Raw genomic sequence first — 23553 nt, forward strand, 5'->3', positions numbered from 1 at the left:
TAACTGGTATATTCCCTGAGCATTTCTACTGAGGTCCTAAATTCAAATGTAGGTAAACTCCTGACCAAGTAGCATTTATAAAAAATGGTCTTATCAATGCAAGTTTAAAATGTTTTATTTCTATGTAGTGCAGTTAAAAAGTAAAATTAGTGTAGATAAATGTATATACTTGTGTATATTTTACATATGTATTTTAAAGCAATATGTGTTTTCTTCTCAATATATATTTAGCAAAGTCGGTAAAAAAAGTTCTATTTTGAAAAATGAATCAATATTTTGGTTAGATTTTCCTTGTTTATTTTTTTTCTTTTACAGTGGTATCTTTCTGTTTGATATCTTTCCACTGTTAATTTCACAGTTTACATGCTAGCCAAATACTTTCAAGGATATCTTAAGAATAACAGAAAGGACTGGGGCCATAGCTCAGTGGCTGGCCTAGCATGGGTTCCATAGCATCCTGGGTTCCATCCCCAGAACTGAAAAAAAAAAATAACAATAACAATACTAAAAATAGTTTTGACCTTATTCTTCCACAGATTATTTTGTTGTTTATAAAAATTTTAGTAATGGAAATGTATTATCTATGATAATGCCATGCCCTCTATATTGAGAATCACTGATTCAGAGCCCTTCTTAAAAAATTACTTAACTCCAGTAAAACTTATATGGAAGTTAGATATTTTACTGTCTATTTTAGCAGTTAAGGCCAGTCCTGCAACCTACCTATGAGCATTTCACTATGAGTTTGCTTACTATGACTGAGCTTTGTGCATTCTACAATGCCTCTCAAATCCCTCACTAAAGTTTGGTGTTCAAGTGGGCAACAATTGTCTTTTCATCTTTGTGTCTGGAGGACATGACACCTGGTAGGCACATAATGAACACTGGAGGTGAATGAATGAGTAAATATTTCACCACCTTGTTCATTGATTACACAACTGAAAATCACTATACTTTAGTAGATGGTGCTTAGGTAGTCTTTCATGTTTTAGGCATTTAGGCCCTGGGATTAAAATTGTATTATGTTATTTCCATTCTGTGTGTAGACATTATGTGTGTCACGTTTTGAGAAGTTTTTTAGCTGTCAGTATTAACAAATCTTTGAATATGGTAGAAATCATCTTTAACCAACAGCTAAAGGGAAATTATTCTTCATTGTACCAAAGTTGGTAAAGTTGAAAAGACCTGTTTACATCTCAACCCCCTGCACACAATGTTCAGGCCCTGATATGTTTTTATATGTAGTTTTCTTGTTATCCCAACCATATTTCCTCTCATTGTGATTTTTATATCCCTTATCCTTCCTAAAAGGCTTAGCATTTTATTCCAGCCTTCGTAAGTAGTAATAACAGTCCAGCTCTGATCTATAGCACATCTTTGAAGTTTTTCTGCAACATATAAAATAATAATATCTCCTATGACATTTAATTTTGTTTATTTTCCCTCATGTCGTATGTGATATGGGTTCTCTTTAAAACTTCTGTCCCATTTACAGGAGGACTTAATGATATCCTGTAATTTATCCAATTTGTTTTGTTTGTACACTAGGGAAGATGCCACATTCTTCTATATGTCTAAAGATTCCACAGTGCACCTTTATTTAATTACAGATACCCAGCATTTAAAGGATTCTGCCCCAAACCTGTTCACTTCATTGTATATTGTTTTTATGAAGTCGTGCACTTGAGCATACTCAATTTATACAACATTTTGTTCCTTTTTTCCCGAGTGAATTAACCATGACATTTTCCTTCAATTTTATGGGAATCACTGTTGAAAGTTACTTTTGCTTTTGATCCATTTAAAATTTTTGAGAGAATAAAACTTACCAACCCACAGTCTCGCACATATCTCAGTTAACTCTGTAGTCAAGGTCAAAGCCAATAGTCTCTTTTCTTTTTTATTTCCCCACTGCACTGGAAATTCATTTATCATCACCAACAACTATGAAAATCCTTCTTGAAATATTTTCAAGTTCCATTTTTTTTTTTTGTGGTGCTGGGGATTGTACCCAGGGCCTTGTGCATGTGAGGAAAGCACTCTACCAACTGAGCTACTGAGCTCTATAGTCCCATATTTGAATTACTCTTTAAACTGATGCTTTTTTGAATGTGCCTATCTAAGAGTTACACTGTGAAACAATGGAGAAACAGATTCAGTCCCTGTAATCAGAGTGCACAGTCTAGTGGGAGATACAGACACAGAAGTAAATCATCATAATACAAGGCATCTAAAATTGTTTTAAAAACAAAAATCATTCCCAATACTTATAGTAAAGCTTCCTATATTTGTTTTACCATAATAAAAGCATAAAGCTGAAAAGTCAGATAAGCTTAAAATTTAATTTTCTTTTAATTGATTTAATTCATTTTAAACAAAAAATATAATTTAGTGTTATTGTATAGCTAGTGTAGATTATCATGTTCCCTCGGTAATTACAAACTAGGGAACAATGAGTCAATGGTTAATGACAATTGGTTCAAGTAAATGTACTGGACCTAAATAGATCCCTTTGTCTTTTTTCTTTAGATACTTGGGGATTGAACCCAGGGGTGCTGTACTAGTGGGCTACATTTCCAGCCTTTTTATTTTATTTTATTTTTTGAAACAGGGTCTCAATAAGTTACTGAGACAGTCCTGGGACTTGTGATCCTCTTAACTCCCCCTTTCTAAGTCTTTTCTAACTACTTGGGAATATGCCACCTAAGCAAATTACCAGGCTGAGCTGGCTCTAAATTTGGGAGGACTATAATGTGCTTAAAACTCATATACTAAATTACCATTTGTGTGTTAGTGATAAAATTTGAACCAAAGCATGTTAGAGCCAGAAAATGATTATGTCAAAGCTCTTCATTTTATGGAAGGAAGCTGAGGTATTGTTAATTTACCTGCCTTGAGTCACACAAACAGTAGAACTTAATTCAAGATGAGGAAAACATATTCTTGGTGTTCATTAGTGATGTTGTCTTTGAGGTCAACAGCAGCAACGTAATGGAGCAGCGTACATTAATAAGGTAGCACAGGGAAAATCATTTTGTAGGTGGAATGCTCTTTTCTACTACTCAACTTGCTACTCCTCAGTTTTGTTCCCTGTACATACATACCAACAGAAGCTAGAGCATTGAAAACAGTGACTAAAAAGTAAAGACAGAAAAAAAAAAAGTAACAGATAACAGAATCTGTCGCCATATTTCATCCAGACAAATCTCAATATGTTAATACCAGTAACCTGATCACCAGCTCAGTTAATCCCTGGAGACCAACACAGCTCAGTCATTGTTCCTGACTCCATCATGGACCGTGTGCTTAATTCAGCTCTACATGGCAGCAAAAAATAACAGGCACATGTTTGGTTTTTCCTCTCCTCTCTCCAGCTACCCTTTCCTCTGCCTTTTAGGGTGAAAAATCTCAGCTGCCCTTAAACTGCTTGCTGATGTCTTTTGGCTTAGAAATGACCTCCCCCCAAAAATCACAATTGTGAGCTGTGCCTATATAAATAAGGGCTGTGATTTTTGTACTGAAGCCAGAGCTAAACTTAGATCCTTACAAAATTAAAACATCGAGCTAGCTACTGGCTGACCCTAATGCACACATAGTGTTTATTCTTGAGGATGAAGGAAAAAGACTACCTCATCACTGATCACTTTGGGGCTTTCTGTGATATTCTTGCAGCAACTATCAATGGGCCATTTCACATTTGAATGATTTGTAGATGATTTAGATAGTCATTTATATTTTAAAGACAAAGCTCAACTCTATACAGTTTCACCCAGGAAAAGCAGTTTTACCCATGTTTTTCTTTCTATATCACACAAATAGTTACAGACTTTAGGCAGTAGGGAGTCTCCACTTTAAAAATAGAAAATGCTACAGCATTTCTGGCCCATCCCCCACATGACATCAACCAGCCCAGCTCCCAGGGTTTCTGAATAGAGTTCACTGTGAAGCCATTCTCCAGTCAGCACACAGGCACCTTTGAGAAAGTCTGAAGAAGGAAAAAGTAGGTAGAAATTCAGACGCTAATGTTCCTTCTGGCTAGAGCACTTGCACTCATGATACCTGCTTGTCACAGGCAGAGACGTCAACCAAACTATGTCCGCAGATATTGCTGTTGAAAGGAACTCCATTAAGCAGATCCTCACGAAAAGAAGGCTAGCCAGTATAGAGGAATATTCTTCTAAACGAAAAGCTAGCTGGGGTATTCTGACCAGTCAAGGTTAGTACAGCAGCCTTTGCAAATCTGTTGGTGACCGGAAATAAAATATATAGACCTGTTTTTGCAAATACTAACTTTAAACTGTGGGTGCTTTCCAGAATGGGGATTCTGAAATGTAGACGTGTGGCATGTCACATGACAGCACTGTTTTCACCTTTCAGTGTATGGAAAAGGCAGCTGCTGTCTCATTTTTATGACTGGATGATGGTAAACTTTTAGATTTTTATGTTCACTTTTCTGTTTCAGCAGGTGTTTCTAAATTGGTATGGAAACGGAAGCAGGATATTAAGCAAGGGAAAAGACTGCTTCTATGGAAATTTTAAATCATGTGAATTAAACCAGCAGCTAAAAGGGACGATTTAGGCAAGAAAATGAATAGGACAGCTTCCTTAAAATGCTCTGACACAAAGTTATTAACTTTAATAATAGAAAATTATAAGAGGAGAAAAATATGCACAGTACCAAAGAGGAATTATGTAAGGGAATTATTTTTAAAAGGAAAAGTACAGTAAATTGTAGTAGAGCATCAGTATGGGCCATGGAAGACAAAAATGTTGGAAACGCAGATTTGGAGATAATGAATGATCTCCCCTTTCAAAATAAGAATAATTATATTGGCTATGGGATAGTTGCGGTTTGAAGAATATTATTTATAAATGATTATAAATTTTAAAAACAAAGCATAGTTTAAAATAGGATCAAATATTAACATTTCTTTACAAGATCGAAAAAGCAACTGGATTCTCTCTTCTAAGCCCAAACACAGTTCCTTTTTATTGTTTTTTAACAATAACTGAGAGCACACTAGCATGAATGAAAATAAGTTTACCACAAAGAAAACAAATTAACAATTCATCCAACGCTTGGTTTGCTGTGTTCTAGGAAGTGCTCTAGATGCTGAGAAGCTGAGATAAATAGGCTCATCACCTCCTGGCCCTTAAAGTCCTGGAGGAATACAGGCAATTATTGTAGAAATAAAGAGAATCTTGTCATTTTTTTCAAATGAAGGGTAAATTGCCTAATTATGCAGTAGGCCACAGATACTAGGAAGGATAGATTTGTGGGACTTGGCAAAACAAAATTAAGAAAAGAAAAGAAATGAATTTTCCTGAGTGATTCTCCTACATCTTCAACACAGAGACAGTGGATGTTGAAAATAAGTTATAAAATAACGTTCAAAGTCTAATTTTGTGTAAAGACAATCCATTTTATGTAATCTTTTTTTACATTGCTTGATTATTGAAAATATAATAAAGCAGAAATGATTCATCCTTTGATTTAAAAAAAAAATTCAAAAGGACAAGACTTAACAAACTTTGATTTAGTTTACTTTCAAATTTTCCCAGCAGTGTTAATGAGAATGTAAATAGGCCCAGTCCTACTAGAGGTGACTTGATAACATGCATAAAAATTTTAGGAATTTACTCTAAGTAAATAATTAGACATATTCACAAAATAAGCAATTAACATTGATTTCTTAAAACTAAAAGTCACTTAAACGTTTGAAAGGTGATCAATTAAATAAATAATGGTACGATTATACAATGGAATACATACCATAAAGTAATCATTTTGTGACATGGAACAATGACTATGAGATATTGTTAAATTAAAAAAACAGATTTAAGAAAATGAATAATATGGCTGCATCTTGATTTAAAAATTTGTGTGTTTATAAAAATGTTAGGTAGAAGATACACCAAAATATTTAAAATGGCTGTTTTAGGAATATGTATTATGATTTCTTGTGAATTCGCCACTTTTTATCTGATACATAAAATCACCTTTATAATCACCATAACAAGCAGATATCGTTTCTGTGTTGTAGTATATTTTTTACTCTTTCAGATATGCATTCTGTTATATGAAAATGTGGAAAACAAAATTTTGCAGGCCTTTCTTTTTTTTTTTTTTTTTGTGGTGCTGGGGATTGAACCCAGGGTCTTGGGCATGCGAGGCAGGCACTCTACCAACTGAGCTATGTCCCCAGCCTAGTCTTCTCATTTTTAACAGGTAATCTGCTTCACTTGTTTAGTTCATTGCTTATTCATTATTCATTATGGAACCCTTATGGGTTAGCAGTTCACTAAGTACATTATGAGTTCTGGGATTGAAGAGAATATTGTTTCGTGAAACTTCATTGGGCATTCAAAAGAACTGAGTTTACTTCCTGACTCCATCATTTATTCTTTATTCTTTGTAACTTGAAGCAAGTCATTTATTCTCTTGGAAGGTTAGTACCATGGAAACAATAATGACTTTATTAAGGATATTACTTTGTGTTAGACATCACACATGGGCCCATATAACCCCCTACAACAAGTAGAAAATATGGGTGGTATTGATTTCATTTATAGATGTAAAGACCATATATTTAGCAATTTTTAAAACATATTGAATGTTAACAGTCAATATGTATTAGAGTCCAACCCACATATGCCTTCCTCCACAGCCCCTGTTTTTTGGAGTTACCAGTATTAGAAAGCTGTGATTTTAAACAATCCAAGAGTTTGCAGACTGTATACTTGCAGCACTAGAAGGCCTCATTCTCTCAGTACTCACACATAATGGACCTGAGGATTATAGGAGGAAGCTCTTCTATAGAACTATCAGAAGGTTTCTTGGAGGAGAAAGCTTTTGAGATGGGCTTTGCCACATGGGCAGGTTGGAGACTCAATAGAAACTATTTTGCATTTTGGTGGGAAAGAATTTTACTCAAAAGTTGATATGGTTAAAAATATGACAGGTTTGTTAGTATCTAATTTTTTTAAGTGCTGAAGCAGAGGGTGGGAGCGGTTTCAAACCCAGGGCCTTGTGCATACTAAGCAAGTGCTGGACCACTGAGCCAACAAACCCAGCCCCTAGTATCCAATTTAAATATGACCTCAGCTCCCATTCTACCAGGCTGACTGGGAACTTCATCTTTTCAATAATGTTTTCTCCCGTCTCCCTTAGAGCTTGTGGAAAATTTAGAGTGAATGTTAATATATTTAGGTAGCACAACTGGCCTTCATTCTACAGTCTTCCTACTGATAAACAAATTTGATACATCTATTTTTCCTTTGGAAAAAAAGTTCAACAAATTTGTTGCCTCCACTCCAATCTTAAGTCATATGATTCTGTCCCGAATATGTAGACACAAGAGCCTGTCTTGTTCCTTGTTCCTTGTCTTATTCCTTGAGGTCTTGTTAACTCTCAGGGGTATGACCTAGCAATAGACCTAGATTCTTCCTATTACTCAGGACCAATATGAAAAGTCTATCTGAATTGCTCTCTCTATCTCTCTTTCTGCCGTTTATTCTTCCCCTCTCATACTTTCTCTCCCACCACTTTATTCTTCTTTCCCTTCTCTCTTTCCTTCTTTCCCTACTTATGTAACTTCTTCCTAACTGGAGCCTCAGGACACAGAAGAAACTATCTTGAAGCCACTCCAGCTGTTCAGACTTCAGAATCTCCTATAAACCAAGCAGGAAAAACAGATAGAAAACACAGGTACACCTCAATAAATCATTGTGAAACACAGGAAAAAGAATCCAGTGGAGGAAAGAGAACATGAAGCTAGAAAGAAAAAAAAAGTTGTTTGAGGGAACATGCAAAACAGTCCAATTTAGCTTAAACAGGGGATATGTGAAGATACTATTAGAAAAGAAAAGAAAAGAAAAAGATCTAACATATAAAATAGACAATCTCTAATTACAGGGAAAGAATGTTAGACCATAGTCAGGAGCCATGAGCAATTTTGAGCCTGAAAATCCAAAGGTCCTAGTGGTGATTTCAGGGCAGCCATATGCTATTGTGCAGGCTGGATGTGCACCCAGTGTGGGGCTGTGAAAGGAAAGGGGTGCCTTTCCCTGGTTTACCATATGGCACCATATAGACCATCTGGGACTCTAGGTGCTTATTGAAGTTTAATTCAGAAGCAGTATATACACAAGAAAGGGCAGGTAGACTGATGTCAGGAAATCATTTAGGAGGTTATGGTCTAACCTAAGCAGAAAAAGAATCAAGCCATTCAGAGTATTTTTGGGGTGATAACCTGGATGAGAACAGAAGCCACTGGAGTTTAACTGACTAAACTTTAAAAAGAGTCTCTGACTCCTGTGTTTGGTACTGACTGTTGGAAGGGCATAGTGGTAAACACACTGACCAGTTAGGAGGCTTTTATAAAAAGTCAGGTGATGCTGGGCATGGTGACACGTGCCTGTAATCAGCAGCTCAGAGGCTGAGACAGGAGGATAGGAAGTTCAAAGCCAGCCTCAGCAATGGCGAGGTACTAAGCAACTCAGTGAGACCTTGTCTTTAAACAAAATACAAAATAAGGCTGGGGATGTGGCTCAGTGCTCAAGTTTTCCTGAGTTCAATCCCCAGTACCAAAAAAAAAAAAAAAAAGTGAGAATAATTGTGATGTGGATAGCAGCAGTGGAGGTTGAGATACAGTTATAGTTTGGAATACATTTGAGTGGTAGAGGAGAATGTGTTTACTGGTGTTGGCCTATGGAGTGAGAGAAAATAAGAAATATGTAAATGATTTTTACATCTGAGTGAGTGAAATTGCCATTGAGGAGACAAGGAGATTTGGGGAGTATCAAATCAAAAGGTCAACTTTTATACTGTTGGTGGGAATGTAAATTAGTACAACCACTATGAAAATTAATAAGGAGTTTCCTCAAAAGACTAGGCATGGAACCAGCAGATGACCCAGCTATATCAATCTTCAGTATTTATCCTAAAGAATCAAAGTCATCATACAACAGCAATACATGCAGACCCATGTTTATAGCAGTACAATCCACAACAGCCAAACTATGGAACCAGCCTAGGTGTCTGTCAATGGATGAATGGATAAAGAAAATGTGAGATATATATCTGTCACACACACACACACACACACAGGGGAGATTTATTCAGCCAAAAATAAGAAAATATGTTATTTTCAGGAAAATGAATGGAGCTTGAGAGTATGTGTTAAGTGAAAAAAGCCAACGTCAAGGGTTTTATGTTTTCTCTCATACATGGAAGCTAGAAAGGAAACAGGAGAAGAAAGGGTTGGATCTAATGAAAATAGACTGAAGACTATTAAAATAGAGGAAAGAGGGACCAAGGGAAGAAAAGAGGGGAGGGAAAATGGAAGTAGTAGGAAACAATAGTGACCAAATGGTATTGTTATATCATGTGCATATATGAATATGTAGTAATGAACCAATAAAATATGGAAAAATACAAAAGAGAATTCTGCCTATTAAAAACAAAAGAAAAATTAAAAGTTTAGTGTGGGACATGTTAGGTCTACTTGTCAAGTGGAAAAGTTGACAAGTAGAACTGTAACTGAAAGTCTCAAGAACAGAGATGACTGGTCTGCAGAAATATAACGGGGGTAATCATCATGTAGATAATATTTGTATCAATGGAGTAGAAGAGATTTCCTCAAGAGTGCGTGTAGGTAGATGTGGGGACTGAGCTTGGGACAAGGAGGATCCAAGGGGGAAAAGAATAGCTGGGCCGATAGTAACCACCTCCTTTCATACACGAACCAGTCAATCTATATGAGGTTTCCTTGAAAATTATTATGCTTAAGTGTAAAACCGTATTATTACTGTCAGGTGATAGAGGGAATGACAACACTGTTAGAACCAACAGAGAAGCCAAAAAGAATAACTGATGAGTTTGCTTTTAAAAATAATGTTGAGAAGCCAGCAAAATGTATAGGCAAATGCTCAGAAGTAAATTTAAAATAGGAGAACTGAACTTTGGGGGAAGATCAGGATTTTCTTTTTGTTTGTTCATTTGATCTGGGGATCAAACCCAGGGCCTATGCATGTCAGGTAAGCACTCTACCACTAAAATACATCCCTATCCCAGGGAGATAGCAAAGAAAGAGCTCTAGATTGTATGGTTGTCCATATGGATGTGATAATGTCCCCAAATTTGGACCATTCCCTACCTATTTCTGTCTCCTACAGACTGTAGGCAAGAAGAAAGGATAAGGTAAAATTTCACAGTCCTAAATAAGTTATTCATTTTTCTGCTGGGTTGTACATGTGATATCTCTAATGTGTTTGATACTGTTGCTAAGTAAGTACTTTATTTATGTTGACCACAACCTTATGAAGTAGAATTTTCTTTACCTTTACAGTTAAGAAAATTTAGTTCCAAAATGTTAACTGTCAAGGGTCACACAACTGGTTATCATTCTACCCTAAGATGGGAACTCAGATCTATCTTTCAACCAAGTTCAGTACATTCTGCTCACAACACCAATGATCAATAATGAGTAATTGGAATGACAGAATGATCTCCCTCCAAAAGCAAACTTACTTTCTGAAAAGGATCTTAAAACTCTGTTTTATTGAATTTTGGATATTCATGGAAGAAACTACTATCTTTGCTTGTTGAAAATTTAATTTTTTTAGATAAACTACAGCAGTATATTATCTTTATTTTTTTTTTCTGTCTGAAGGGCTCATAAACAATGAATTGATAAGAAATTAGAGTAAGTTGCATGTCTGTATAATTCTGGGTATCTTCCTGTAGCAACTGAGAACAGCTCAATCTGGTGATTTCACATGTGGCCTACCATTTTTTCTGAGGAGCATTCAAAGAGCTGAGAATGGAAAGAAAACGACAGTCACTGGCTTTGAAAACATATTACTTCCCCCTTACTAATCATGTTCCTTAAGGATTCCTGTAGCTCTATTAATTTGGCTCTCTGAAAGCTCAGGTCAATAAATGCCTGGTGACTTATTTGTAAACTTGGGAGTAAGGATGGGCCAAATGTTGTTGGGCCTGAAGTTTATATGCTATACATTTGGGGGACTTCTGTAAGAAAAAGAAGACATGAAATTGCATACTGTCTTAAGAAAGGATCCATGCAAGTTAGGGGGCTTGAACTTAAGTTGCATTTGCTTCATAATAAATCTATTTCCACTCTGTAGAACATATGATTTAATATTTTAGAGCTAAGAGAGCTATTAAATGTACTAACAATTTTCACTGAAAAGAAAATGTTATATGAAAATGTCACTGTTTCCCACCTCCTTTAATTCCTTGTTTGAGATGGGTGTCCTGTGTTTCCTATTTTGAGAACACTAAGGAAAAGGTGACAAAACCCCCAAAATACCTCAGCATGGGTGCTGTTAGTTGCTGAATGTGTTCACATCTTGCTTCCATTGATGGTGCTAAGCTTTAGAACAAGTAAAGGCTCTCTTAATAATGAAATGGTTTCACCATAGACACAGACATAGATTGAATTGAAATGATTTTATTTCCTTGCAGGGGTGAAGGGGTCATATTGTAAAGAGGAAAAATAAATTGGATCAGTAATTTGTCAAATAAAGGAGAACAATCAATCAGAAAAGTGTAGCTTCAATTTGGAAAATAAGTCAGATTTTCAAAAGCTGTTTTTCCTTTTGGAGGTGAACGGTCATATTACAAGGAGCTTAGGGCTCCTTAAGATGGCCGTATGACAAGTGATTTTATTTTTTGTGCTGATAAAAAAAGACATGAGTCGGATCTACCTCAACAGTGGCTGGCTTGAAGTGCCATGGGGAGATGGTGATTTAGGTATGATATAGAACTTTACAAAACTACGCATATTTTAAATTATGAATGTTTTCACTAGAGCAATGTGATATTTACAAAACAGCACAGGCTCTCACCCTGTAAATTATATACCAGATGTCTGGGAACTAGTGTTTCTAAATATAGGCCAAGTCACCTCCTGTGTAGCTACAGAGCTGTAGCAGTAGGCATTTGATTAACGTGATGAAAGTTGCAGATAATTTGTAAAACAATTTCATAGTGAATAATTTATCATAAAGAGTTAAATTGGATATTTTTTATAAGGAAGGGCTTTTGTTTCTTTTATCCTAGATACTGTATTACAATCTAACACAATTGTAAATCTACTAAACAGTTATACATAGAGAGAATTATATTTTTTTGATCTTGAGAAAGCTTATTAGTCTGATATAAAGCCATATCTCTATTGAAAGGTAAGATATTTATTATTGCGCATATTTGAATAGAAACCTGCAGTTGCTAAATTTCAGATTTTGAAGGGGAGACACAGGTTAGGTTGAAAACTTAACTTCAAAACAGAACTTGGAAAATGTATCAAGTATATTTTGATTCTCATATTACCAGATTACAGAAATTTTTTGAAGAAATTACAAAGAAGCAAAATGAGGTGAGATTGCTTGGGAGTTGAACAAGCAGAATTCAAAGCAAAAGGTTTTCTTCATTGGGTGGCAGAGATGCTGTATAAATTATTCCTTTCATGACTGATATGGCTTTATTTCTTATTATTTCAGAAAGAAAAGATGTATTTTGGCCTCTGTGACTGTTTGCAAAATGATCATTTTCCTTTTCTTTCTCTCTCTGTCCCTCTGAAACACTGGCAAGTAATGCAAAAATTGTTCAGAAGACTATTACAATCATTTTGAAGAACAAACACATTAAAATGCAAAGGCGGAGAGCTGGCTGGGAGGAATACCAAGTAGCCCTCGGCTGCAAATATTGCTAGCTTTGTTGTCCCTTAAAAGTCTTCATAATATACTGAAGAAATGGATCCAAAATGAATCAAAAAGTCCATTTCTGTTGGCTTCTGCCAATCCCTACCTCTGGCTAATTATCACGTTAGCTGGTGACAGTGAAGTAACAGCAGTGACAATAACTCAGTGTTGTATATTCTGCATATAGTTTTTAGAGATAAAGGTGATAAACTTTATTAAGTCATTATGCAGGAAGGGAAAACCTGATCATTACAAATGTTGCAAGTGATTACTTAATTTAAAACATATATTTAAGCATTGGTTATTTAAATTTTTATTAATTTGCTATTGCTCTGCTGATTAAACTGAACCTAGTGGTTTCTCAAATTTAATGTATTTGGAAAATTAGTATTATAATTCTCATTTCCTTGCTTAAATATTCACAATGAAAATGGTTATATATTCTACAGTTCTTTATATTTTCTCTCTGAAATCAAGATTTTTAATGATAAAATAAATGTGCATGATATGTAAACATCAGATTTCATCTTAGAAGCTGGAACTCAAAACATGGTCATTCCCCCAAAGAACATTATTTATGATGATGTATTTTACATTTTATTTAGTGAGAACATAATATTCCCAATTTTTATAAATTATTTATTTGCCCCCAAATTTCATCCTGTCAACAAATATTTATTTAATGGTGTGCATGATTATAATTCTGCTTTGAATATAAGACAGCACTATTATACACTGCAAATAAAAATTATACAAAAACTAATACTGGTAATTCCTATTGCAACTGAAGACTCAAGTCAGTATCTGGCTTACTAATTTATCTAGATAAGCAAGTAATAATGCTAGGCGGACACTTTAAAGTATGTATCTAATTATAAACAAAAAAATGTAATTCAGTATTCCTTTGAGACTTATAGTGTATTAAGTTTTACACTTTAGTCAAATTTTACACTTACTTTGGCACTCAAGATAAACGTGTGTATGAAACTCTGTAGGAGTTGTACCCTTTCTAGGGTATACTTAGGAATTTGCTTTTTATTTCTTTTTATAAAGACTTGATACCACTTAATTTTCATTGATGCTTTTTTATCCTGAAATTGGAATGTGGAAAAAATATAGTGAAAAGGAGTATGGTGAACCAGGCCATATTTAAAAGTTTTAAGAGATGATTAATAAAGACTGAGAACATAATTGAAGCTTCCTGAATAAGAAACATATCAAATATGATAAAAGATACCTTTAATTTGAATCCCATGAAACTAATGACTTTTTTTTCTCAAAAAAATGTAAAAAATTTCCTCTACTGCTGTTGTAGTATCTATCTCAGTAAACTTCATCTTATTACAGCAATGGCCTACCTTTACTAAGAATAAAAAAAAAATGCTGTTTAGTGGGTATTAGAAGGAAAAAATAGACCAATGAAATAGACCAATAAAATTACCAAAGAGATTTATAGTATTATTATTTACTAAAATGCTTAGCATACTGTGTATGCATGCATGTGTGGTTTTTGAGAGGCAGGATTATATATAATTTAAAATATAATGTCTCCGGAGCTAAGAGGTTACGGTTTGGAGTTCACATCCATAACTAGAAGCTGTGTGACCCTGGGTGAGTTACTTAACTTCTCCGTGTCTTAATTCCTTCACCTTTAAAATAGGGATAATCATTGTGCCTACCTCTAAGGGTCCATTAAACAAAAAATGGGAGTATTAAACAAAAAAGCTTGGGACCAGCAATTAGGGCAGATCCTGACACATGGCAAGGACTGATTTAGGTGTTTGTTTTAGTCAGATTTTTCACTGCTGTGACTGACAGACCTGCCAAGAATAATTTTAGAGGAGGAAGAGTTTATTTGAGGGCTGACAGTTTCAGAGGTCTCAATCCATATACAGCAGTCTCCATTTCTCAGGGCTTGAGATGAGGCAGAACATCATGGCACAAGAGTGTGGTGGAGGGAAATGGCTCACATGATGATTAGGCAGCAGAGAGAGAGGGAGAGATCTCCACTCGCCAGATACAAAATGTGTACCCCAAAGGCACGCCCCCAAAGACCCATCTCCTTCAGCCACACCCTATCTGTCTTCAGTTACCACTTGGTCAATCCCATTAAGTGATCACTTCACTGATTGAATTGAGGCTCTCATAACACAATTATTTCTCATAGATCTTCTAGCATTGTCTCACACATGAGCTCTTGGGGGACACCTCACATCCAAACCATAACAATACTCTTTTGTTTTTATTTAGTCAGGTTATCCATGAAGAAACTAGTTTTGCTCAGCTCTGAAGCTGTTACTGCAAAGGTTGCCAATAGCACTTTAAGGTATTTCCAGAACTTTTTCACCCATTGCATGAGGAACCCTTTCTGAACAAGATTAAAGTCTCCAGCTGATAATAGCTATAGTTTCAGTATCTTTTGAAGGAGAAAATACATCACAACCAGAAACCTGTCACAGGTATTAGTTTCATTAATTGCATACACTTGAAAACTATGATCCAGCAGGGTACAGTGATGTGTTCCTGTAGTCCCAGCTACTTGGGAGGCTGAATAGGTATATTGATAGCACCCAGGAGTTCAAGGTCAGCCTGGACAACACAGCCAGATATTGTTTAAAAAAAAAAAGAAAAAGAATAATAATCTAAATACATTCAAGACAACTCCTGTCAGGGAAGGCAGGTCATTTTGTGCTTGTGCCTTATCCTTAGATTGGGTCTCTCTGACCCACATATAACCATGAGATAAAGACAAGCCTAATGGCTGAAGACAATTTTCTTATATGCACTCCAGAAGTTTCAGAATGATAAGAAAACTAAGGTTATTTTAAAAATAAGCTTTAAAGTATTTGAGGCTAAAGGAAGAATTCAAACATTGTCAAATAATCACTCTGGAAATCTGAAAGAACTCAGAGAAGAGACACTCCATAACTCAGATCCTTAGATGTGTGTGATAAGACTGAAAAGTATTCAGCTAAGTTTCTACTCAGTGAATCAACAGATTTTTGAAGATCTTTTTCATTCTTACAGAGAAAGTTTTACACATTGTAAATTATACTTAATCAATACGATTCATACTAGTTTTCTGGCATTTGCAAAACCCTGAGAATTGAGTCCTACTCCTTCTAGACCCAAGTTCCCAGGAATTCACTTTCACCAAGTTACTGGCTGAGCCTTCTACTTCTGGTTTCTGTGTATCACCATTGTTTCAGGAAGACCTTGAAGGCAGCTAATTACTTTCCTTACAGTAAATCACTCTGCATAAACCCACAGACAAATAATGTCCAGATCAGTGAGCAGGGTTTTGGCTAGGATTATCAGCTGTGTGCTTAGAATATGTGGACTTCTATATTACTTCATTTTTTCCTAGATTTTGTTTCCTCAACTTTAAAATAGAAGTAGTAATTTATGTACCTCAAATCATTGTGAGAACTAAATGAGATACTACACATAGTGATTTTACTGTGTATAGAATTTACTTGTGCATAGGGTTTAGTCTATGAACACAGTAAATGCTATTCAACATTAGCTATTATGATCATTACTGGTAAATCAATGGTAAGAAGTTGTACTCTACCTCCTCTCCCTTAGGATTTGTATTTCTAGTAAAATCCTATGGTATCATTAGACGTAAAAAGATTGGTGATTGGCAATTAACTTCTGCTCTCTGCACCAAGCTCACTTGGTGGCTGCATTTACCTTGTGATATGTGCCCTGCATTTTATTTAATAGAATTAATTTAAGTATCACCCACAGTGTGGTGGCAAAGCTCTGCGGTAAGACTATAAAATAGAATCATAGGAGGAATCATGTGTAGATTGTTTCAAAGCACAGAAAGGTGGGGATAGGAGACGGTTTCTAAAGTACAGTATTCTACTGCAGCTGTGTTTCCAATAATTTACTTAGACTATTTAAACAAACATTAGAAATGCTTTTCATAAAACTTATATTTCTGAGTACCAGTTAAGTGAATTTATTTATTGTGCTAGAATCAATCAGCAGTTAAAAGTATTTTAATTTATTGCATCCTGTGGATTTAAAAAGGGAGGAAACGAGGTAGTAGACAGGAAGGCAGATACCAACCATAACCATCTTATGTTGGGACAACTTTCTCTCTAGCTAATGTTGCTTTATTAGCCAGTAGTATCCTTTGAGTGAAATTTGTTTCTGGCGTGCATAACCTGCTCATTTAATTACATCGAAACCTCTAATATTATTTCTCATGTCTAGTAAATCGAACCAATGGTGCTGGTCTTGTTTAAATTACAGTGAATTCACTGTGCACCAACTTGGCATATTTAAAAAGAAAAAAAAACACAAAAACTGTGCAGCCACAGTGTGAGGAAATGGGAGTGGAGGCTGTGTCTTTGGGTAGTGGCTGGCTGCCAAAAAGTATTATGGTAAAGGAAAGGTGGCTTTCTCACATGAAGAGACCGAAGGTGCAAAAAAACATATAAGTCAAAAACTTAGGAGCTCATGATGAGTGAGTGTGGTATCACCAAAGCGTGGGGTGGAGGGGTCATCCACACCTGGCACATGGAGAGTCATGATCTCCACTATCAACACCATTTCAATTGCGGTGGCCCTGTGTCCCTCCCAGCCTGTGAGCTCTCTCTTTAGGGCCCACCTTGACTGTTCCATTATTTCATACTTAGGGCTCAGTCATTTGCCTCCTTGGCAACATATTGTGTACCTCAGGGGCATGGCAGGTTGGGAGTGTGGGGAAGTGAATATTTTGTCTGCTGTCATTGGTAAAATAATAAATAAATAAATAAATCTGGTTCTGTCTGAAAAATCATGATATAGAGGTTATTTTTTTGGTGACCAATGTGGTATCCTAATCATTGTCCTCTTTGGTGCAGTTGAGTCTGAGGTAGGTCAATTGCAGAACACACATTATGGCCCTGTAGATTTGCAAACTACTTATTTGGATACTTCTGGTAAAAATCAAATTTCCTACCAGGTAGGATAAGTATCCGGGTCACCTTGTGGAATGCTGAATGTGAATAATTTATGACACAGGAATTGATTGAGCCTATTAGGCTTTGCTTTGACTCACTAATTTTGGTTTTCTTTCTTTTTGACAGGTTCCTGGGCAGATCGATCACCACTACATGAAGCTGCAAGTCAAGGTCGTCTTCTTGCTCTGAGAACATTATTATCACAGGTAAAATATTACATATAGCTTAGACATGCCCCCTTCCCATCAGCATAGAACACTGTCAAAACAAATCAATTCAAAACTACTAAAATTGCTTAAATTTACTACCTTTTTAACTGGTGTCAGGCTAGTAAATAGTTTCTCATTTATCTTTGAAATTACTTTATAAATATTTTGGTATAATCATTTGTTTTGGCATTTTAAAATTTTCATACAGTATATATTTATTCATTGATAGAAATTTAAGCAATAAATGATTGTATGTATTATTAATTATTCTTTTTTTGGAGGAGGTACTGGGAATTGAACTCAGGAGCACTTGAGCACTGAGCCACATCCCAGCACTATTTTGTATTTTATTTAGAGACTTGGTCTCACTGAATTGCTTAGCACCTCACTTTTGCTGGGGCTGGCTTTGAACTTTCGATCCTCCTATCTCAGCCTCCTGGGAATACCAGCTTGCACCACTGCGCCCAGCTATTTATTTATTTATTTTTAATATTTATTTTTTAGTTATAGGCAGACACAATACCTTTTTTTTTTTTTTTATGTGGTGCTGAGAATCACATGCCAAGCGAGTGCTGTATCTCTGAGCCACATCCCCAGCTCCCGGCTATTTATTAATTATTCTAAATATGCTTACCTCTGTCTAATGTGTATAGCTAATTGGAGACTTAGTCACATAATAACCACAAAGGTGATCAGACTAGATTCTGAAACAATCTTTTTGTGACATGGTAATCTAATGTGGGGAGTTGTCTACGGAGGCACAGAATGCTCATTTCTACACCTGCCCGCTCATCAGACTCACCAGAGGAAAAGTGAAAAACATATTCCTTCTTGAAACAGAGTATGTGGCATGGGCCTGTGCATTTATTTTTTAAGATTCCATTCAGATTTAAATATACACCCAGTTCTAGGAGTCACTGTACTAGTGTTTCCCAGTGTCAAAGGACAAGGACTGGCTGAGAAAGGAAGAGTCCTGTGGCCCAGTTTAAACGGCACTGCCTGGGGCTCAGGAGACCTGCATTCTGGGGTGGCACTAGGGCTGACCCACTGTCTATCTGAGCTCCATTTTCACATCTGCAAAATGAAGATATGCGTGAGACGCTCCCTTGGTGCCAACCAGTTCTGTGACAACCATGTGACTATTTTGTTTTGCTTATCACTTGATGAGAGGGAAAAAATGCCCTATCAAAAGGTCAGTAATTCCAAATGGTAATCCCTCAGAGTGTCACGCAGTTCTCTGAGAAGAGGGCAGTCCTAAGGTATTTCTCAACTTGTATCTCCTATCCACAGGCAGGCCAGCCAAGAAGAAAGAGAGGCTGCCCCAGAGCACCATGTGGAAGGGAACCTCGACCTTCTCAATTGCTTGTGTCATCTGGCCACTCTACAGCACTCTAGGGCAGCTCTCCAAATCTGCTGGCTAGCAACTTGAAATTTTTGCAGGGATAATTAAAGGATCTTAAAAATTCCCACTCAATAACGACAAAGATTTGGTGTTATTCTCTATGCCTTCATTTTATGATGCTTCGTGTCCATTCTGGTATTAAAGATTAGTAATCTCTAGTTATAGAATATTGGCAATCTGTAATATGTTAGGAGTATTTGTCTTGAAATTCTTCCTTAAATAGTAGTGCTTAGTATTAGTGTCAATAGATAATGAATTACTTAGTGACATCAAGATGGCAAAGGATCTCATGCCCTAATATTTAACTATTTTAGTCTTATAATGTCGGTTTAATGGAGCTAAAATTAAAAAGTATTTAGTATTGACTGAAAAATAAATTCTAATATTTAAAATAAATAATAAAATCTAATATTTCCTATACACTGGGTGCTATAATAATAATTGCTTTACAAACATCACCTCATTTTTGTGTGTTTGTGTGTGGGGGGCATACCAGGGATTGAACTCAGGGGCACTCGACTACTGAGCCATATCCCCAGCCCTATTTTGTATTTTATTTAGAGACAGGGTCTTACTGAGTTGCTTAGCACCTCGCTGTTGCTGAGTCTGGCTTTGAACTCGAGATCCTCCTACCTCAGCCTCCCTAGCCACTGGGATTACAGGCTTGCACCACTGTGCCCAGAGGCATTACCTCATTTAATTCTCATGATAACCCTAAACTTGAAAAGATAAGGTATTTGTCCAAATTGCAAAGTTACTGCTTAATGGAGCTAGGTTTTAAACTGTCTAACTGGCTTTATAGTCACAGTTCTTAATCCTAGTCTGTGTTTTAGCCATATCTTTCTAGTGATAGAAATTCACAAAACAATTTATTAAATTTTACAGTATTTTTCCCCCCGGTCTGGACTGACGTATAATTTTATAGCCCTAATCAAAACAAGTGATCCTTTGGGCTGGGGATGTGGCTCAAGCGGTAGCGTGCTCACCTGGCATGCGTGCGGCCCGGGTTCGATCCTCAGCACCACATACAAACAAAGATGTTGTGTCTGCCGAAAACTAAAAATAAATATTAAAAGAAAATTCTCTCTCTCTCTCTTAAAAAAAAAAAAAAACAAGTGATCCAGCTTATCAATAGTCTTTAATTTCACACACAAAAAATCCAAACAAAATAAAAACCACCCCCAAAACAGTTAAGAGAGTAAAATTTTAAAAAATACCAGAATCGAACAAAATGCTTAAGGTATTATTATCTCAAGGCATGATGGTACTACAACATTGTGGCTAAGAAGATTTTTTAAAAATTTTTAATTGTACATATTTATGGGCTACAGTGTGATAATTCAATATATGTATACAGTATATAATAAGCAAATCAAGGTAGTGTTTTCGTTTCCTTAAATATTTTAAACAATTTCTGAATAACAATAATCATGCATATTTATGGAGTACAGTGTGAAATTTTAATTCATGCATATACTGTATACTGATTAAATCAGGAGTAATTAATATTCCATCTCTTTATCATTACTCTATATTTGGAAACTTCCTGCTCCAAAGGAAATGAAATCAGCATATCAAAGAAATGTCTACACTTTCATGTTTATTGCAGCACTTTTCACAGTAGCAAAGATACAGAATCAACCTAGAAGCCCATTAATAAACGAATGGAGAAAGAAGATGTGGTACATTGGGATATTATTGGATTATAAAAAGAATGATATCTTGTCAGTTGTAATAGAGTGGAGGGACTGGAGGATATTATATTAAGAGAAATAAGTCAGACACAGAAAGACAAATACTGAATGTAAAAAAGCTAAACCTCAATCTGAATATAGAATAGTGATTACTAGAGACAGAAAAGGTTAGGGAGAGGGAAAATAGAGGGAGATTGTATAACAGGCACAGAACATAGGTGAGTTCTAGTGCTCTAGATCACAGTGGAGTGACTTTAGTTCACAATCCCTGTAATTCACATCATAAATAACTAGAAGAGAAGAGCTAAGGCGTTTTGGCAACTGATTGACTCCATGGCATTCAAATTGGCCATGCCTACTAAACCGGAAACTGATTTGCCTGAGATTCTTTAATATTTAAAATGTAGCATTCTCTAATGACATTTAGAGAGATGATTTTTCTACAACTCTCTGCTCACCTTTCAAAATTATTTGCCATGCCTAGGGTTATAATGTGAATGCAGTCACTATAGACCACGTCACCCCATTACACGAAGCCTGCCTGGGAGATCACGTGGCCTGTGCCAGAGCTCTTCTGGAAGCTGGAGCTAATGTAAGCATTTTGCTTTTCTGTCATTCTTTCTGAGTAGTTTCAAAAATAATAGAATAAAAATAAAGCCCTTGAATTGCGTTTTCCTTCTCATTTCACTCTCAAAAGGACTTCCAACAATCCTATGAATGAGTGGCATGCGGCATAATAATATAGAATATTCTTTAGGTTATTTTCTGCTTTCATGCCTCTAGAGGATTATCTTCAGGCCTCTAACAATGGCTCATCTTTTGAATAATTTTCCTCAGATAAGTTCTCAGAAATAGAATGACCAATTTTACCATTTTAAACAACCACTAGTAAAGTGGCTTCAGCCCAACTTTCATCAACATTACATTTTTTTCTTCACTTGTTTCCCTCACTGAAATTTACCTAATCATTGAATTACTTTTTTTTTAAATAATTGAGATTTTTTTTCATGCTTTTCACTAGTTGTATATCTATTCCTGGGAACTATCTGCCATATTGTATTTCTATTTATTTACCTCTTGAATTTTTAAAGCGTTCTTATCGATCTATAAGAACTAAATATACTTTGTCATATTTACAGCACACAGATTCCCAGTTACTTTGGTTAGCAATCACATAACTTGAAAATGCATAACTAAGTCAGTCATGTATAATTCATAAATCTTATTCTTAGGTTTTGGGTTTGATTTAGGTAAATGCAATCACAATAGATGGTGTGACTCCGTTATTCAATGCATGCTCGCAAGGCAGTGCCAGCTGTACAGAACTTCTTTTGGAATATGGTGCGAAGGCCCAGCTGGAGTCCTGTCTTCCATCTCCCACACATGAGGCTGCCAGTAAAGGTAACTTAGTTAGGGGATTAAGTCAAAAGGGAAGAGAGTTCCTTGACATTCAGTGTTCCATTTACCATTTAGTAAATTAAATTTTAAGGGACGCATGGGTTGAGGTGCACGTGTGTTGGAGAGTAGTGAAAGCTAAAGTAAACTCATCTCTACTTTGTGTTGGCAGGTCACCATGAATGTCTCGACATACTGATATCCTGGGGCGTAGATGTTGACCAAGATGTTCCTCATTTGGGAACTCCTCTCTATGTAGCTTGCATGTCACAGCAATTCCATTGCATCTGGAGACTTCTTTATGCCGGTACTTTTCTTTAAAACATTTTCCATTCTGTTTCTTACATAAGCATTTATTTTCCTAACTAAACATCTTTAAAAATTATGTTTCATTGCTAATAACATTTTCATTGCAAACATTCTCCCCTATAAGTCCCTTATAAGTATATAACCAATAAAAGAATCTCACGCTTGATGAGAATACTTTGAAGCTCACAGATTAATATGCTATCTATATTTTACACACACAGCATTAACTGACATTTGGGTATGTAATGGAGCCTGAAAGCCCTCCTTATAAAAGATCATAAAATTAAGATCCTCAAGGTTTAATATAATGTTGCTGAGTATGTATATATCTGTGAATAAATCCATGAAAAGAAATTTTAGGAATAGTAACTGCTTGGATGGCCTTATATTCTACCAACCATAAAAACTCACACATTTTCCCCTGATTCTTTGTTTTGTCCTGTTTACTCCAAAAGAATTAATACTCTTTTCTACTTATGTGAAATGACGCAAGGTTCAGTTGTAGCCCTCTGAGAAACATTCCTATTCTGTTGAGACCATAGTGGTCTCTACCACCAAAGGACTCCATTAGGATGTGGATTATGTCCCCTCCCCCATCATCTATCTAGCAGGGTCCCTCTCATGTGGTAGATGCTTAGAATATACCAAAAAAAAAAAAAAAAAAAAAAAAAAAAANTAATGAGAATAAAATAGTAGAAGCTGACTCAGCTTGTAAGATATTTATAAATAAGCTAAGATAATGTGAGTAATATATAAAAGATTTATTTCTTGCTACTATTTTTATGATAGTCATTTGATCTCCTAAATACATTCGGAAATATTTTAATAATAAATCTTTTATATATTACTCACATTATCTT

At 35.7% G+C, this 23553-nt stretch overlaps 1 protein-coding gene across 3 annotated transcripts in view; it reads left to right on the plus strand.

The window, feature by feature from the left end:
- The window catches only part of Asb5 (ankyrin repeat and SOCS box containing 5), a 46261-nt gene that overhangs the window by 18517 nt on the left and 4191 nt on the right, over positions 1-23553 (plus strand). Inside the window, exons 1-5 of one of the 3 annotated variants that reach the window (XM_015486195.2) lie at positions 3928-4216; positions 17811-17890; positions 21474-21581; positions 22240-22390; positions 22557-22691. In XM_015486195.2, coding sequence (XP_015341681.1) covers positions 4093-4216; positions 17811-17890; positions 21474-21581; positions 22240-22390; positions 22557-22691 — 598 coding nt within the window. In that variant the 5' untranslated portion in view covers positions 3928-4092. Of the gene's footprint in view, positions 1-3927; positions 4217-11698; positions 11777-17810; positions 17891-21473; positions 21582-22239; positions 22391-22556; positions 22692-23553 lie in introns of those variants that run through there. The other 2 variants (XM_048791934.1, XM_015486196.2) reach the window with 2 other exon arrangements.

This window comes from Marmota marmota, unplaced genomic scaffold, assembly GCF_001458135.2.
Source record: "Marmota marmota marmota unplaced genomic scaffold, marMar, whole genome shotgun sequence".
In the NCBI taxonomy this organism is placed as follows: domain Eukaryota; kingdom Metazoa; phylum Chordata; class Mammalia; order Rodentia; family Sciuridae; genus Marmota; species Marmota marmota.